This window comes from Chiloscyllium punctatum, chromosome 12 (genome assembly GCF_047496795.1).
Source record: "Chiloscyllium punctatum isolate Juve2018m chromosome 12, sChiPun1.3, whole genome shotgun sequence".
NCBI classification, from domain to species: Eukaryota; Metazoa; Chordata; class Chondrichthyes; order Orectolobiformes; family Hemiscylliidae; genus Chiloscyllium; species Chiloscyllium punctatum.
In genome coordinates this window covers 71,752,007-71,770,089 of record NC_092750.1, presented here as the reverse complement: position 1 = coordinate 71,770,089, position 18,083 = coordinate 71,752,007, and the positions used below count along the sequence as shown (strand labels likewise).

The following is an 18,083-nucleotide window of genomic DNA, read 5'->3' as shown; positions in this document are numbered from 1 at the left end:
AGAGATCTTGATGAATTGGGTCAAACGGCCAAGGAGTGGCAGGTGGAGTTTAACTTGGATAAATGCAAAGTATTGCATTCTGGTAAAACACACCAGGGCAGGGCTTACACAATTAATGGTAGGACCCTGGGTAGTTTTGTCAAACAGAGAAACTGTGTAATTGTTTGAAATTTGTATCACAGGGTTAAGAAGGCGTTTAGCATGCTTGCTTTCGAGTATGCTCAGGCCTTCGAGTATAGGAGTTGGGGACGTCATGTTGAGGCTGTACAGGACGTTGGTGAGGCCTTTTCTGGAGTTTTGTGTAGTTCTGGCCACCCAGTTATATTATTAAATTGGAGAGGGTTCAGAAAAGGTTTACCAGGATTTTGCTAAGAATGGCAGGTTTAAGTTACAAAGGTAAACTGGATATGCTTGGACTTTTTCATTGGAGTGTGAGAGATTGAGGGCTGACCTTCTCCAGAAGGTCCTCATAAGACAGTCCCTCCACACCTGGAACCAACTTAGTGACCCTTCTCTGGAATGCCTCCACGGCAAGTATATGTTTCCCTCGTTAAGGGGTCCAAAACTGTTCACTCGTCAGTTAGTTCAAATCATGTGACAGGCCCCAAATTTTGATATGACCAGGTGAGGAAGGGTCATGGATCTTTCCAATAATGAGGTTTCCAGATACACCAGATTTCTCAATCTAACAGTGGTTCATCCACGTTGCTGATTTCACCAACACTGCTTAGCACGTGAGAAAGAGGGTAAAGAGTATTCCTTGCTGTGTTTTGTCCTTGTTTCATTCTCTGTGTCGTTTCTCACCACAAGTCACTGAAATATGCTTCATTTGTATATTTCAAGTCTAGGTCCATTGTCTTTTTCAAACTCAACACTGCAAGTGTGAGTACGAAGAGATGCAAATCTCTCGACACCTTCAGAGTTTCAGTGCATCCTGATTAACTTCTTGAGGTAACTGGTTTCTGATTTCCATGTGGGTTTCCTGGTCAGGTGACCACAGCAGTCATTTCAGGTCAACAGTGTCCTTTCTTAAAACCATTCTTAGTCCATGAAACACTGGCATATCAAATGGTGAAAGTTGAATATTGCTGGTACATTTTAACTATGGTGGTAACAATATCATAAATGTGTGTAGAGATTATGTATAGACATTGTAATCACGTTCATGAGTACAATGTTAAAGATTATTGTTGTAAATGTAAATACATATAAAGGCAGTAGAATGTTATAGATCACTGGAGCAATGCTAGAGATTACTGCACAGGCGTCACTGTATATAAAGGGTGTTAAAGAGATTTATGAAGATTATCTGCCAAGGAAAGATGAAACTTTAGAGCCTTGAAAGAATAAATACTTTTCAGTTAATGATCAACTAAGTCAAAATTTAGTCAGCACAGGCTAAAGCATAGTTCAGTGACGTATGCTGTTGGAACTGGGAGTCAGCAGACCTGAGCTGGCGCTCACTTGCTCACATCTTCTCTCAGACTGATCTCTCGTGACTACTTTATGATTAGGGTTTATTGGCAGAATTCCTTTCCAGAATGTATTTTATGCAATCATTGGTGAGAGGTAGACAGTTTCTCTTTTCATCCTTCCTCACCTTCTTTCAGGGAGCTTTGGAACTTTCTCAGAGCCGAAATGGTGTATCCTGTTCATTTAAACAAACTGCATCTGTTCCTTTTGCTGTTTGATTAAAAATCATGAGAATATTAAAAATCCAGTTTGACAGATCAACTCTTCACCCAACCAGTTCCCTTGGATTATTTTCGATGTGCACCATCTTTGTTCATCTATCAGAAACACTGTGCCCTCCCAGCCCCTTGTCCCCTACTGAATAATTGAACCTTCCACATTCTCCAGGACAGGTCACTGTCAAATGTTTCTCTGCTAACAAGCTGGATTGGAGACATATCCACCTTGTACTTTCACACTGGCTCCTCCTACATAGTTTTTTTTATTGCAATGAAAGGATATATCACAGTAAGCAGTCCCATTTATGGTAAATTAAACCAGAATTTATTGTAATACATTGCTTGTCATCTTCTCTGCAAAGAATGATCAAAATCTGCTAATTGTTGGCTCTGAATTACATTATTAAGTTAGTTGATGACATGGTTACAATGCTGTGTAATGAAAATAGGTACAGATAAAAGTATCAAAACCTCTAGAAATTCACCAAGGCCAGGGAATGTCGCAGTATTATAGCAGTATTGTGCTGCTACAATATGTGATTTATAGTAAAAGGCTGGCCATATTTAGAGCTACATTTTTGTTTTTCTTATGGCATAAAAACAATGAATGAAATGACTGTGTTGACTATTATTGGTGAGAACAGGAACACAATACTGTAGTGTAATGATGTAGAGATTGAGTGTTCCACTGTGACCGGGTATGACTTTGACTTTCCAAACAAGTCATTTGTTAGTTGGCAGCAGATGCAAGAATTCCTTTAAAGAATCTGAACTTCTTGATGAACATCCTTATATTGTTGGTAATCAATGCTGGAAAGCCAATTAAGCCCTTTAGAAAACTCAATTCACTTTATTCATGCAAGCATGGCTGTTATTGGGCTTTGCTTGATACTGGTTCACTAGCCACTTGGGTGTTTTCCTGCTGGTGGAAATGTTAAATAACGTTTTGAGCACATGGTGCCGTTCACAAACACACGCTCTAGCGTTTAGATGGGCAATAACTAATTTTGCAAACCTACAACCCACATCTCGAGCACATTTTTTCCCCTAACTTAAAAAATGCAATTCAGTGTTGCCAGTAATGAATTCCATTTGCCACAGAGTCTCACAGCGCAAGACAGAGGACGGGTTCAATTCCCGACTCAGGCGACTGACTGTGTGGAGTTTGCACGTTCTCCCCATGTCTGCGTGGGTTTCCTCCGGTTTCCTCCCACAGTCCAAAGATGTGCAGGCCAGGTGAATTGGCCATGCTAAATTGCCCGTAGTGTTAGGTAAGGGGTAAATGTAGGGGTATGGGTGAGTTGCGCTTCGGCGGGGCGGTGTGGACTTGTTGGGCCGAAGGGCCTGTTTCCACACTGTAAGTAATCTAATCTAAAAAAAAACTGGAACGATCGCCTGTGGTACATGTTCCTAACATCCCATGTTATGGATCAACATCTGTAGATGGAGGTTACGCTAATACCAGCAGCTATAAAATCTGAAGTTGGATCTCAATTACACAGGCTTCAGAGACATGAAAATTACCTTCAATGATGCTCTCTGGTACTGTTTTGGCTAAATTCAAGCTCAGTCAGGCAAAAACCTCAGACAACTGTAGGGTGGAGGACAGGAATAAAGAAGTTTGGCTACAATTTTGTACAAAGCCTTGCTGAAACCACTGATTGCAGTCTGGATCCCCATATTTGAGGAAGGACATACTTGGGTTGAAGACTGTGTGGGAAATTGGTCCTTGGGGTGAGAGACTGAGGAGATTGAACCTATGTTCTCTGGAGTTTAGAATGAGAGCTGATCTCATTGAGGCATACAAGATTTTGAAGGGACTTGACAGGATTAACACCAAGAGGTTGTTTCCCTTGATTTAGGAACCTAGGACATGGGGAGCAGTCCCAGGAGAAACAGCCAATCCTTTTGGACTGAGATGAGGGGAAGGGTTGTCAATGCTCCATGATTCAATCCATTTAAGACTGAGATCGGCAGATGTTTAGTTACTAAGGGAATTAAGGGATACAGGGAAAATAGAGTTAAAGCTGAAGAATGGGCATGGGGCGCTCAATGGGGTGAACAGTCTTTTCCTGCTCTTACTTCTTATGTGATGGTATGAGCGGATGATTGAAAATCTTGCAACAGTCAGTTCTGGAATGGTATTACTGGTGATATCACCCACCTTCCACTCTTGACTGATAACAACCCAGGACACCAAGGCAGCAAAGGACCAACAGATAAGAAGTGCTCACAGAATCAGATTGTATCCTCAAAATCATTAGGTTGAAGTTATGGAGAACGAGTGATCAGTCTGTACCATTGACACCTGTACACTGCATAATCTGTTAAATCACATCAAGACATCAAAAAGTTGTTAGAATAAAATCACATTACTATTGAAGGCTGGGCAGTAGGTACTAAACACTGATTTCTTTCCAGATTTGTAGATTAACATGTGATTAACTTAACAGAAGTTGATTAATCCCCTCAGTAACTGGTCAGTTTTGGATTTTGTTTGCTGAGTGCATGCCTGAGGAAATTCAGGATAGATTCTTCAGGAACTCTAGCACTGTTTGATGCCACTCCTCAGGGTTATGGAGGTAACAGGCATGCTGTGCATCCTTCATAACATGCACCTTGTGGTTAGCCAAGTTCCTCAGATGGTTGAACGATGTCTCTCCCATCGGCTTGTCCTCTTCCCCGTAGACAATTAGTGTTGGGGTCTGTAAAAAGTTGGAAGCATCAGTCAATGATCAGACCACTCTCAGCTGTCAGTGGAAAGAGGTAGGGCCCAATGCAGCAGCACCTTTCAACTCTCTAATCTTGGTAATGTTAGGAATAAGAGTTGTCAGGTCTTAGAAGTTGGTTCGGTGGCTCAGTGGTTAGCACACTGCCTCATAGCGCTAGCAACCTGGGTTCAATTCCAGCCTCAGATGTGGAGTTTGCACATTCTCCTCAGCACTTCATTTCCTGCTTAGAGACTTTATAGCCTTAAGGACTCACTATCAGCTTCAACAACTTCAGAGAATAAATTCTCACTCTGTCCTCTGTCTTGCTTATGCCCAAATTTCATCCCCCCCCCAACCTCAGTTAACCTATGTTTCCCTATTAACATCTTTCATTCAGACTGTGCCTTCTCCACCTCTCACCTCCACTACCAATAGCTTCCATTTGTGTATTTTGCTTTATGCACCCACTCACTTCTCCTCCCCTGTGTCGACAGCACATAAACCACCATTTTCCAGCCCTTTTCAGTCCTGAAGAAATCACACTGGACTCAACGTATTTAGTCCTAGAGATCTACAGTACATAAAAATGCTCTTCGGTCCATTTCATCCAGGCCAGTCAAAAACAACCACCTAATCCCATTTTTCAGCACTTGTCCCCAAAGCCTTGAACCCCTTGTTATCACAAGTGCATATCTAAATACATCTTCAATGTTATGAGGGTTTCTGCCTCTGCCACCCTTACAAGCAGTGAGGTCCAGACTCCCACCACACTCTGAGTGAATTGGCCATGCTAAATTGCCCGTAGTGTTAGGTAAGGGGTAAATGTAGGGGTATGGGTGGGTTGTGCTTTGGCGGGGCGGTGTGGACTTGTTGGGCCGAAGGGCCTGTTTCCACACTGTAAGTAATCTAATCTAAACTGTACATTACGCCTCACCCCCACCACAGTTGCTGCCAGAGTTTCTCCAGTACATCCTGACTTTATTTCAGACTTCCAAAATCTGCAGTTTTTTCTTTTTGACGAGATAAAAGCCAATGTCCATCTGGTGTACAACCATACTGGCCAACAACAACAATGCATTTATGGAGCATCCTTCATGCTGAATGAAAGAGGGAGATATATGATGGTTGACCATGTATAGTCAAAGAGGTAGGTTACAAGGAAGGTCTGGAGGGGTTTATTGAAGGGGTGACCAGAGCTTAATATGTCAACATTGATGACACCCACCATCAGTGAGACAGAGGGGCAGGGTCCACAATCAGGTCTGGAGTTTGGTGATATAAATGACAGAACTAGGAAGGTTACTGAAAGTGGGGAAGAGGCATAACCTATGGAGGGCGGGGAGAGGAAGGGACACTCAAAACTGAGGTGGAGGAGGAACCAGGAAGGGGCAATCCCTACAGAGGTGGGTCCTTGATTTAGCTCAGTTAGCTGGATGGTTGGTTTGCAAAGCAGTGTGATTGCAACAGTATGGGTTCAATTCCCATCACTGGCTGAAGTACCATGAAGGACTCTCCTTCTCAACCATTTCCCTTGCCATAAATGAGATGGCCCTCTGATTAAATCACCACCAGTTGTCTCTCTCTTTAATGAGAGAACAGCTCTATAGTCTGGTAAGACATGGTGACACAACAACAACAACCTACAGGATGGGAGGGTGGGGTGGAAGGGGCATTATCTGTAAAGGGAGTAGAGAGGAAAGGGCACTACCGACAGAGGTACATGAAAGACACTATTAGTTGTACTCAACTTACCTGCACACTGGAGTACTGCTCAGGGGAAAATTTCTCAGTGCAGATTGGGGCAACGGGGATGAATCCCTTCATCATGTCACGGTGCCCAAACAGGAAAGGCAGTGAATACATTCCACTCAGCGACGGGCTGATTATCACAACAGAGTTCAGCTCCAAACCCCTGAGCACACTCAGGAGGAAGCTGGCAGGAGCTGGATCCCCCAATTTGGCAGGAGCTGCAGCTTCTTTGGAATTACCCAAGCCTAGGGACAGGAGAAAGACCAGGAGGAAAGTTAGCCAGGGCACAGAGAAAGGCTCCATCTGAAGCAGCATTGATCAGCCCAGTCACTCAGAACATCACTTAGTAAACTGATCTATAACCACCCGGGCTAAACCTCAAAACTCCAACTGGTGCAAACATAAGAAATGGACAACTTCTGAAAGAACCAAAAGGATTTCGATGGCTATGGGACCTCAATTCACATGAGGGATGAAGAGATCTGTTTGAGCGTGAGGCAGCTACAAAGTGAGTTCCTACAGCAGGTTAGAATCTGGGTTTTTCTGCACTCCCAGACTCCCACAAGCCTCTTTGCCCCAACAAGGCCCAGAATACTTGCCCAGATGGGTGCAGTTGTATTTCCTGACACAGCATGTAGTCAGCAACTCACATCAAGTGGATGGGTGATGGATTGACACATCCTTCTCATCCTAAGACAGCCTTTTCATCAACCTGATGGTTTATTGATGATGTGGCACCATAGGACTGGGCTCTGAGCCTTTCACATTATCTGCGTGCCCAGTGCTGAATGCAGATCACAGATTCAAAAGAAAACACACCAGAAATTCCAATTCTAACTCAATTTATCGACTTAGACATGTGGGGGGGGGGGGGGGGGGAATTGTGATGGTACTATGCTTCCAGGACAGATGTGTTCTGTGCTTTCTCTTTCACAGACAGGTGTTTCCCCAGCAGAATGTCTGCTTCAAGAGCAATGGATAAACTGCTTTGAGCTTCCTCAGTGTCTTTTTAAAAAATTAGATAAAAGAAGCGTGAGTGGGTGGAGTCAGACTTATACAGACCCAGGGTTTTAGTTGGGCTTTCAGTTAGGATTTGGAGCTGGCTGTTAAAGCTGATCAATAAGCTCTCTCCATGCTGCAGCAAATAGCTTTAGTTCTCTCTCTGCTGCAAGATTTGATTCTTTCACTGTTCCTTTTTCCTGGATCTGGAGGCACGTGAGGAAAATCTGCTTCGCTGAATTAGCCCATGACAAGGGTATATTTATGGGATGCAGTTGGAGCAGTTGATAATTGGTAGTTAAATAATATATTATTTTATTAAGTATTTCAATAGAGCTAAAGTTATGCCAATTTTTTTTGTTGGTATTTTAACTGTGTTGTAAGAATAAAGAATGTTTTGCTGAAAGCTGACTGATGGACTAATCAAATCACATCTGGTACAGAATGTCTTACACTTGCCCTTAAACAAAATGAAAAGTTGGGGTCGAGGCTATATCCTTGATCGATTGTAAGGAGGCTTGATCTGGTCCACAACAATGTACTGAAGTAACCACAGCCACATCCCAAACAGCATGTGAAGAAATCTCAGACAGATTTACAACAATTGAAGTAAACAGCACACGCTCCCTCCCATCAATGTCACGGTTCAATTATTGTGTGTACTGATCTTGGCTAATCCATTACCGAACCTGGTAAGTCGATAGCTATCGCCCGGTACCCGGCCCTTGCCAGTTCCTGGAGGGTTCCAAGCTTCAACCAAGTCTCAGAGGAGAAGCGAATGCCATGGAGCAGGAGAACAGAGAACCTGGGGTTCTGCTCAGCTGGTGCAGTCTGACGATAAAACAACTGCTGCCCTTCAACTTGCACAACACCTTCCTTAGTCACGATACCTGCCATGGCATCAAGTTGGAGCTGTGATCTGCTTTACAGCATTCTGCAACAGATAACAACCGTCAGTAACAGGTTAGATACAGAGTAATAGCTTCTCTACACTGTCCCCACCAAACACTCCCAGGACAGGGACAGCATAGGGTGAGGTACAGAGTGAAGTTTTCTCTATGCTGTCCCCATCAAAACTATGTCATTGCACAAACTATACAACAAATTCCCCAAACAACAGTTTCAAGTTAAAATAAACAGATCATTGTTTAAAAAAGCTTTCAGCTTGCTGAAGTGAGAGGAAGTGAGTGAAGAGAGAGACTCTGCACCAACCTACGTCTAGAAGACAGTGTGTACAGGCATCTGTCTACTTCCCTCCCGGAAGAACTGAGGGAGTTACAGAGAACCTGGCACCAGCGCCCTCTGCAGCAAGGAGGCTCCAAGTGCAGACACAGACCAGTGGGCAGTCATCAAATCAATCCAAACAAACAACTCATATCTACCATGGAATAAAGTTAATTTACCTTGTAGCATATGTGTAGGCCATTCAGTCCATTGTGCCTGTGCTATCTCTTTGATTAGGACAAAGTGAGGACTGCAGATGCTGGAGATCAGAGTCGAGGACTGTGGTGCTGAAAAAGCACAGCAGGTCAGGCAGCATCCGAGAGGCAGAAGAGTTGATGTTTCGGGCATAAGTCAGGAATGATGAGGATCTTATGCTCGAAATGTTGATTCTCCTGTTCCTTGGATGCTGCCTGAGCGGCTGTGCTTTTCCAGCAGCACCCTCTTCGTATCTACCTCTTTGATTGAGTTGCCCAATTTAGTTGCCTTTTCTGCCAATTATTTTAAAATCATAATGTCATGTTATTGACTCACCCGTCAGAAGAAGCAGTCTCTCCTAAACTGTTCGATCAAAATTCCTCCTATTTTGGCATTTTCTGTAACTAATCAATTTATAGCAATTTAAAGCATTTGCTCCCCAAATGCACCTACTCCACTTTATTCCCCAGAATAGCAGCAGTCTTTCTTCGGGGGGCTCAGTTGTAAATAGGGAGAGTAAACAGGTGAAGAGGTTAAAATTGATAGAATTAATGTTGCATCATCCCCCAAGATCTCCAGAGTGGTCGTGGTGTGCTGCACTCTCTAATGTTGCACAGCAGCAAGGTTTGAACCTACAGGAGGTTAAAAGAATGTACAGGTTACAGTGATTTGGAGAAGGATGGAGGGATAGCAGAAGGGGATAGTGTCACAGAGACCTTCAGCACAGATAAAGGCCCTACAGGTCATCATGTCCACATGGTCAAACACAACCACCTAACTATTCTAATCCCATTCCTCAACACTTGGCCCACAGCTTACATATCTTGGCATTGCAATACTTCTTAAAAGTTTCGATAGTTTCTGCCTGCACTAAGCCTTAGAGGCAGAGAGTTCCAGATTCCCACCTCCCTCTGGGTGAAAAATAAATTCCTCACAACTCATCCTCCTCCCCTAACCAAAAGAAAGACTGTGTGCGGAGGCTTGGTAAGGTAAGAGGTTTTTTTTTGTTTTCTTTTTCTTTTTCATTTATTCAATCTCTCTAGGTCATTTAGAGCATAGGGGAGGGAGGCTAGGGTAGTTGCATGCTCCTCTTCCAGGATGTGAGAGGTAAGGGTCACCGCTGGCTTTGCCTGTGAGAAGTGCACCCAAATCCAGCTACTCACAGACCGCGTTAGGGAACTGGAGTCGGAACTGGATAAACTTTGGATCATTCCAAGTTGATAGATGAAGGAAGGGCTGCGGATGTCGTATACATGGACTTTAGTAAGGTGTTTGATAAGGCTCCCCATGGTAAATTCATGGAGAAAGTGAAGTCACATGGTGTGCAGGGCGGTAAAAACAATGACTGCAGATGCTGAAAACCAAATTCTGGATTAGTGGTGCTGGAAGAGCACAGCAGTTCAGGCAGCATCCAACAAGCAGCAAAATTGACGTTTCGGGCAAAAGCCCTTCTAGCTACAGGGATAAAGAATTGGTTGAGCAACATGAGACACAGAGTAGTAGGTGAAGGGAGTTTCTCGAAATGGAGAAAGGTGACCAGTGGTGTTCCACAGGGATCAGTGCTGGGGCCACTGCTGTTTGTGATATACATAAATGATCTGGAAGAGGGCATTGTTGGTCTAATCAGTAAGTTTGCAGATGACACGAAGATTGGTGGAGTAGCAGAAAGCAAAAGGGACTGTCAAAAATACAGGAGAATATAGATAGATTGGAGAGTTGGGTGGAGAAGTGGCAGATGGAGTTCAATCCAGGCAAATGTGAGGTCATGCATTTTGGGAAGTCTAATTCGAGAACAAACTATATAGTAAACGAAAAAGCCTTGGGAAAAGTTGATGAGTAGAGAGGTCGAGGAGTTCAGGTCCATTGTACCCTGAAGGTGGCTGCACAGATGGATAAAGTGGTCAAGAAGGCATATAGTATGCTTGCCTTCATTGGACGGGGTGTTGAGTATAAGAGCTGGCAGGTCATGTTAAAATTGCACAAGACTTTGGTTCGGCTGCATTTAAAATACCGTGTACAGTTCTGGTTGCCACAGCACCCTCCTCCAAAATGCTGACGATTTGTTACTGGCTTCCACCTCCACTGATTGGTGTATGCAGGACACATTTGCCTTGCTCTTCTGTCTGCCACAAGATGGACAGAGGGTCTTGGCTGAGAAAATGCAGCAAGGCTGCACAAAGTTCAGTACTTGGGGTTATGACCTCTCGCATGGCCTCAGAGCGTTGTCTGAGGAGCCGATGGCACCTTTACCCAGCTCCCTCTGCCTGCCACATGGACTCAGCTGCAAGCTTTCCTGGGAATGGTTAACTATTGCAGGAACTGGATTCCCGACCCCTACGTGAGGCATCCTCACCTAAGCAGCCAGCAAAGGTGCACTGGACCCCTGAGATGGAACACTAAACAACGTCTAGCCTCTGCTCCTGCTCTGGGGGTCCTGAACAACACGCAGCCATTTTATCTGTATGTAACTAAGACAGAAGGGTTTGCATCCGGCATTTTGACTCAGCTTCATGGGGATCCCTGTTGCTTTTTACTCTGCACAGTTGCCACCAGTTCTAAGGGGAATGCCAGCATGTTTGAGGGCTTTGGCGGCCGCCGCGGTAACAGAAGAAGAGGCCACCACCATTGTTCTGGGTTACCCGTGTACTGTTTTGGTCCACCATTTGGTCTCCCTGCTGCTCAATTCGACAGTAACACAACATTTTACCGCCACCCAGAGAACTGGGTATGAGGTCACTTTACGATCCAAAGCCAACCTTTCCCTACTGTACGTCCCTGCTTTGAATCCCCCCACCCTCCTTCCCCTCACTCAGAATGCCCCTGCAGACCGCTGCATGATTGTTTAGATCTTGTACAGCAGGCTGTCACCCTGCTCCCTGACCTCTCTGAGAGATGACTAGAATCCCCTGACCCCATGGCAGCAATGCAGGCTGCTCAAGACACTGCTTCACGAGAGGAGAAGGATGGCTGGACCTGTCCTGGAGCTAAACAGTCAACATCCTTACAGCTGCTCGTCCATCCCGATGGCCACAATATCTGTCCGCAAGCCCACCTGCATCCAGGGCAGGCTCCGTGGTTAGCACAGCTGCCTCGCAGCGCCAGGGACCCAGGTTCAAATCCAGCCTCGGGCGATTGGCTGTGTGGAGTTTGCATATCCTCCCTGTGTCTGAGTGGGTTTCCTCCGGGTGCTCCGGCCAGGTGAATTGACCATGCTTAAATTGCCCATAGTGTTAGGTGCATTGGTAGGGAGTCGGGGAATGGGTCTGGGTGGGTTACTCTTCGGAGGGTCAGTGTGAGCTTGTTGGGCCGAAGGGCCGGTTTCCGCACTGTAGGGAACCTAATCTATTCTAATCATTTCCCCTAGCAGCCCATGGTATCGGCCACACAGGCAAGAGGTCAAACAATCTTGGTAGACACTGGGGTTCGCTGCCACTTCCTAAGCTCTGCTGTCACGGTGCCTCATTTGGTTGCAAAACGATGCAGGGAAGCCTGTGGCTAGGTATGACCACTTATCTCTTCCTGAGGGGCCCTTCACTCACTTGCAGATTGACTTCACATGGCCCCGAAACAAGGGTTCGAATACATCCTGGTCATTATTGACATGTTCTCAAAATGGGTGGAAGCATTCCCCCACTAAGAAGGATGACGCACCAGCGGTGATCAAATGTCTCCTACTAGATGTCATTCCCAGATTTGGGGCTCCCGGGTAACATCGGGACAGACAGGGGAACCTACTTTATAGCAAAACTAAGACCCAAGTGGACACATGCAACCTGCTGGAAGAGAGCTCTGCCCCCACAGGACGACAGCCTGGAAGAATGATGACAGATGACAGCTTCGACAACCGAGGAAGGATCCTGCTGCTCGCCGCAGCCATCATCATCATCATCATCTCCCTCACGTTGACGATCTCACCACGGTTCACTGGGGACAGGGCATATGCTGCGAGGCATCTACCGGCTCGTGAGTTGCGGATCTTCTACACACGGCCTATGTCCATGCCCAGAAAGTCAACCAGACCCCCTGATGGGTCAGTGCTCATGTCCCCATCCACTCCCATGGAGGCATTCCCCTGAGATCCATTCCCTTTAACACCTCAGATATGGCTGAATGTCTGGAACGTGACCAGAGGTCATCACACCCAGCATCCCACCATACATGGCCAGTTACAGGGGTAATGGCCCAGCCCGCTGGAGGTCTGAGGGGTACCAGTTAGATAAATTTAAAGGGTGGTTCTACTCAGCATACAACCTCTCCCATGAACCTCCGGCCCTGCTCCTTGCTGACACTATTAGCCAGGGGACACCCACAGGGTCTATCTGCCTCAGATTGGAGGCTGGCTGGAGCCGGTACACTGACCCCTTACTCCTCACCTCTGCGGCGCACCGATCCACAGCAGAGGTCACACCTAAATCTCAGCATCCCCAACAGGACTACCTCTAACACCACGTTTACTACCTTCTGGGCAGGAACCCAGGCCCACCATCGCCGGACCTATAACAGCACTTATTTCATCTGTGGCCACAAGGCCTACCCTTGGCTGCCACCGTCCTGGTCTGGAAGCTGCTTTGTTGGGTATGTGGTGCCACTCGTCTACCACTCCCAGTCCTTCCCCTTCATAAAGCCCATAACATGCAGCAAACGAGCCCTCACCGCCCTTGACACAATCCTCTCCACCTTTGTGCCCCCCCCCCCCCATGAAGCTCTGTGGCTAGACATAAAAGCCCAGGAGCTCGCCACCACTTTAGAGGAAGTAGGCAATACCACAGCCAAGGCTCTCACCCAGCTGAATGTGGAGGCTGTTACCATTCACACTGTGGCTCTACAAAACAAAATGGCCCTTGACTACTTGCTGGCTGAGACAGGGGGCACTTATGCCCTCATCGGTGCTGACTTGTGTACATACATTCCCGACCCCAGTGTCCACATCACCGACTCAACCCAGCATATCCGACAGGCTATGCTCTCCCTACACGGGCAGGGATCACACTGAGAGCTGTGGAGCCTGGCAACTTCCTGGCTGGCTTCATGGGGCACAGCCCTGCTGCAGGGACCGATAGCCCTCATTGCTGTCATTGCCATGATTGCAACACTGATCATGGCCATCAGAATGTGCTGTTTGTGCCTGTGTTCGATACTGCTACCACCTAAGCCCCTTACCACTCAACTGGTCCAGGCACACTGGCAGAATATCCCTGCCCCGGGGTGCACTCTGCTGCTTCAGACTTAGACTCCGATGGCTATCCCTCCGATTCCGAACCCCCTCCACCTGACAGCTACCCCGGCTCAGGCTACATTGCCCTCTTCTCATCACTCCCTTTAAAAAAAAGGAGGAATTGTGGGAGAAAATCCACTTCCACCCACAGTATGGCCGCAAAGAACATAAGGAACCTTGTCTGCATAAGCCACAACAGGAACTACCCAGAGTGCCTCAGCCTTGACTAAACAGGCTAACTAAGACACTGGGCAGCAAACAGGACATGACTCAAGCCACTCCCAGACTGGGGAATACACTTCCTGATGAAAGGCTTTTGCCCGAAACGTCAATTTTCCTGCTCCTCGGATGCTGCCTGAACTGCTGTGCTTTTCCAGCACCACTCTAATCTAGTCTCTGGTTTCCAGCATCTGCAGTCATTGCTTTTACCTAATACGCTTCCTGAGACAGTCTGACAATAGTCTTCCTAGCCCTCGGTAAGCACAACCACTCCCGAAGCCCTAAGGGCAGCCTCACTCCTCACACTTACTGGAACTCCACAAAGGGTGTTCAGACTGAAAGGCACCAAGGTACCTTGCTTGTGGACTAACCACAATGGAAACCCATTGATGCCAGGATGAGAAACATTAGCACCTACTCCTCACAGAGGATGGGAATCTCCTGGCTCAATCACTGACTGATTGCTCCTACTGGACGAATGATTGTCCTCCCATTGATTATGTTTTACTCTTGATTGTTCTGTAATTCACACCTCATTAGTGTACCCCTATAGAAGCTGCCTGTGCCCAATGCTCAAGGAGGAGAATCCTTGACCTACCTGTTCTGTGTCAGCCTCGTCAATTTTTCTTCCAGTGGTATGGCTTGTAATAAACAGCTTGTCAATTTCCCCCAATCAGTGCTTGTGTGGTCTCTGTTCAACTGGGTAATTTGTCAGACAAGATTGCAACAGGACATTGACAAGATGCAGAACTGGGCTGAGAAGTGGCAGATGGAGTTCAACCTGGAAAAATGTAAAGTGATTCATTTTGGAAGGTCAAATTTGAATGCAAAATACAGGGTTAAAGGGAGATTCTTGGCAGCGTGGAGGAATAGAGGGATCTTGGGTTCCACGTCTATAAATCCCTCAATGTTGCCACCCAGGTTGATAGGGTTGTTAAGAAGGCGTATAGTGTGTTGGCTTTCATTAGCAGGGATATTGAGTTTAAGACCCATGGGATTATGATGCAGCTCTCTAGAGCCCTGGTTAGACCACACTTGGAATATTGTGTTCAGTGCTGGTTACCTCATTATAGGAAAGATGTGGAAGCTTCAGAGAGGGTGCAGAGGAGATTTACCAGGATGCTATCTGGACTGGAGGGCATGTCTTATGAAAGAAGCTTGAGGGAGCTAGGGCTATTCTCATTGGAGCGAAGAAAGATGAGAGGTGACTTGACAAGATGCTGAGAGGCATAGATAAAGTGGATAGCCAGACTTTTTCCCAGGGCAGAAATATCTATCACAAGGGAGCACAATTTTAAGGTGATTGGAGGAAGGTTTAGGGGAAATGTCAGAGGTAGATTCTTTACTCAGAGAGTGGTGGGTGCATGCAATGCACTGCCAGCGGTGGTAGTAGAGTCATTAGGGACATTTAAGCGACTCTTGGATAGGCATGTGGAAGTTAGTACAATGAAGGGTATGTAGGTTAGTCTAATCTGTTAGGATAAAAGACTGGCACAACATCGAGGGCCAAAGGGCCTGTACTACACTGCATAGTTTTATGTTCTATCTCCCCTAAAGCTTCTGCCCCTTACCTTAAATCTATCCATCAAGGGGAAAAATTATTTCTTGTCTACCCTGCCTATGCCTCATGATTTTATACATCTCAATCATGTCCCCTCTCAATCTTCTCTGCTTTAAGGAAAACCACCTCAGTTTGCCCCCTCTCTTCATAATTATAACTCTCCAGTCAAGGGCCTGGTAAATCTCCTCTGTACCATCTCCAGTGAAATCACATCCCTCCTGTAATATGGATTCCAGAACTGCACGCAGCTATGGCCTAAGTAACACTTTACACAGTTCCAGCGTAACACCTCTGCTTTTAAACTCTATGCCTCGATTACTAAGGGAAGTATTCCACATGCCTCCTTAACCACTTTATCCACCTTTCCTGATACCTTAAGAGATTGGTATACAGGCACACTAAAGTCCCTCTGATCCTCGATACTTCCCAGGGTCCTAAAGTTCATCATGTATTCCGTTGCCTTGTTTTTCCTCCCCAAGTTCATCACCTCACAGTTTTCCGGACTGAATTTCATTTGGCACCGAACAGCCCCCTGTAGTCCAAGGCTATCCTCCTCACTATTTACCACCTCACCAATTTTTGTATCATAGTATCATAGAATTTTACAGACCAGGAAGCCATTCAGTTTATCGAGTCTGTACCAGCTCCTGAAGAAGCTATTCAGCTAGTTCCATTCTCCATAGCCCTCTAAATTCATTACTTTCAAATATATCTGGCTCTTTTGTGAAACCTCATATGGAATGTCCCTCCAGCAGGCAGCACATTCCAAATCCTCTCTCTGAGTAAAGAAGTTTCTTGTCATCTCACTCCTTGCTCTATTGCTGACAATCTTGAAATCGCGATCCTTAATTACTGATGTAGTAACTAGTGGTAGAATAACTTTCTACCCTGTCAAAACTGTTAATAATTTTGAACCCCTCAATCAGGTCACCTCTTAATCTTCAGTGCTCTAAGCCCAATTTCTCTAGCATTTCTTTGTATTATTCTAGTAAATCTTCTTTCCACTCTCTCCAGGATTTTTACATCATTCCTTAAATAAGGTGCCCAGAACTGAACACAATACTACAAATATGGTCTGAGCAATGATTCATATGTGTGTAACATAACTTCCATGCTTGTATACTCTATAACTCTAATTATAAACCCAAGGATCCTATAAACCTTCTTAATAATTGTTCCAACTTGCCTGGTCACCTTCAGAGAAGTATGCACTTGAACCCCAAGGTCCTTCTGCTCCTGTATTCACCTCAAAGTTGTACCGTTGAGCCTGTATTGTCTCTCCATGTTTTGTCTACCAAAATGCCATGACTTCCCATTTCTCTGTATTGCATTTCATCTGCCAGGTGTCTGCCCAAATGTCCTTCAAAAGTCACCCAGCATCATCCTGACTTTTCACTATTCTCCCGACCTGAGTATCATATGCAAATTTAAAGATTTTGCTCTCAACATCTTTCTCCAAATCATTTATATAAAGCAGGAAAAGCAAGGGTCCCAACTAATCCCTGAGGAGCACCCCATTTCCAACTTGTCTGCACTCTGAGAAATGCCCATCTATACCTCCTTCTGTTTCCAATCTTTTTGCAACTTCTAATCTATGCTGCCAAGGGACCAGCAATCCCAAACATTTCTAATTTGCTAACTGACTTGCCATGTGGCACTATAATCAAATAGTTTCTGAAAGTCCAAATATACAAGATCCTCAGCACTACCCTCATCCACTGCCTGCTTCACCTCATTAAAGAACTCCATTAAATTTGTCAGATATGACCTGCTTATGGGCGGCACGGTGGCACAGTGGTTAGCACTGTTGCCTCACAGCGCCAGAGACCCGGGTTCAATTCCCGCCTCAGGCGACTAACTGTGTGGAGTTTGCACGCTCTCCCCGTGTCTGCGTGGGTTTCCTCCGGGTGCTCTGGTTTCCTCCCACAGTCACAAAGATGTGCAGGTCAGGTGAATTGGCCATGCTAAATTGCCCATAGTGTTAGGTAAGGGGTAAATGTAGGGGTATGGGTGGGTTGCGCTTCGGCGGGGCGGTGTGGACTTGTTGGGCCGAAGGGCCTGTTTCCACACTGTAAGTAATCTAATCTAATCTAATCTTGACAAAGTCATGTTGACAATCTAGTATTAACTCATTTTTCAGTAATAATTCATTTATTTTATCCTATGTTATGGCCTCCAACAATTTTCCCTTCATTGATGTCAAACTGACAGGTCTGTAGTTTCCTGATAATCTTTTACCCCTTTCTTAAACAATAGTGTCACACTTGCAATCCTCCAGTGCCTGGGAGTAATCCTGTTTATCAAAGAGGCCTGTATAATTTCTGTCATTGGCTCCTATGCCTCTCTCAGTAATCTAGTGTACATCCCACCTGGTCCTGGCAACTCCTGGAGTGCTGCCAGGCTTTTTAATACCTCCTCTTTATCTATCATTATACTGCTCATTTGCTCAACACCCACATTTTCAACTATGCCATTGTCACAATCTACTCATTTGGTAATGACAGAAATACTCATTTAGT

The 18,083-nt window shown here is 45.6% G+C and overlaps 1 protein-coding gene across 4 annotated transcripts in view; it reads right to left on the bottom strand.

The window, feature by feature from the left end:
* Positions 1–1,998: 1,998 nt before the first annotated feature.
* LOC140483923 (putative protein-lysine deacylase ABHD14B) overlaps positions 1,999–18,083 on the bottom strand; it is a 33,977-nt gene continuing 17,892 nt past the window's right edge. Inside the window, exons 1-4 of one of the 4 annotated variants that reach the window (XM_072582758.1) lie at positions 14,602–14,734; positions 7,840–8,084; positions 6,155–6,396; positions 1,999–4,396 (exon numbers count right to left, since the gene is read on the bottom strand). In XM_072582758.1, the coding sequence (XP_072438859.1) occupies positions 4,214–4,396; positions 6,155–6,396; positions 7,840–8,047 (633 nt within the window). In that variant the 5' untranslated portion in view covers positions 8,048–8,084; positions 14,602–14,734 and the 3' untranslated portion in view covers positions 1,999–4,213. Of the gene's footprint in view, positions 4,397–6,154; positions 6,397–7,839; positions 8,085–8,362; positions 8,435–14,601; positions 14,735–18,083 lie in introns of those variants that run through there. The other 3 variants (XM_072582757.1, XM_072582759.1, XM_072582756.1) reach the window with 3 other exon arrangements.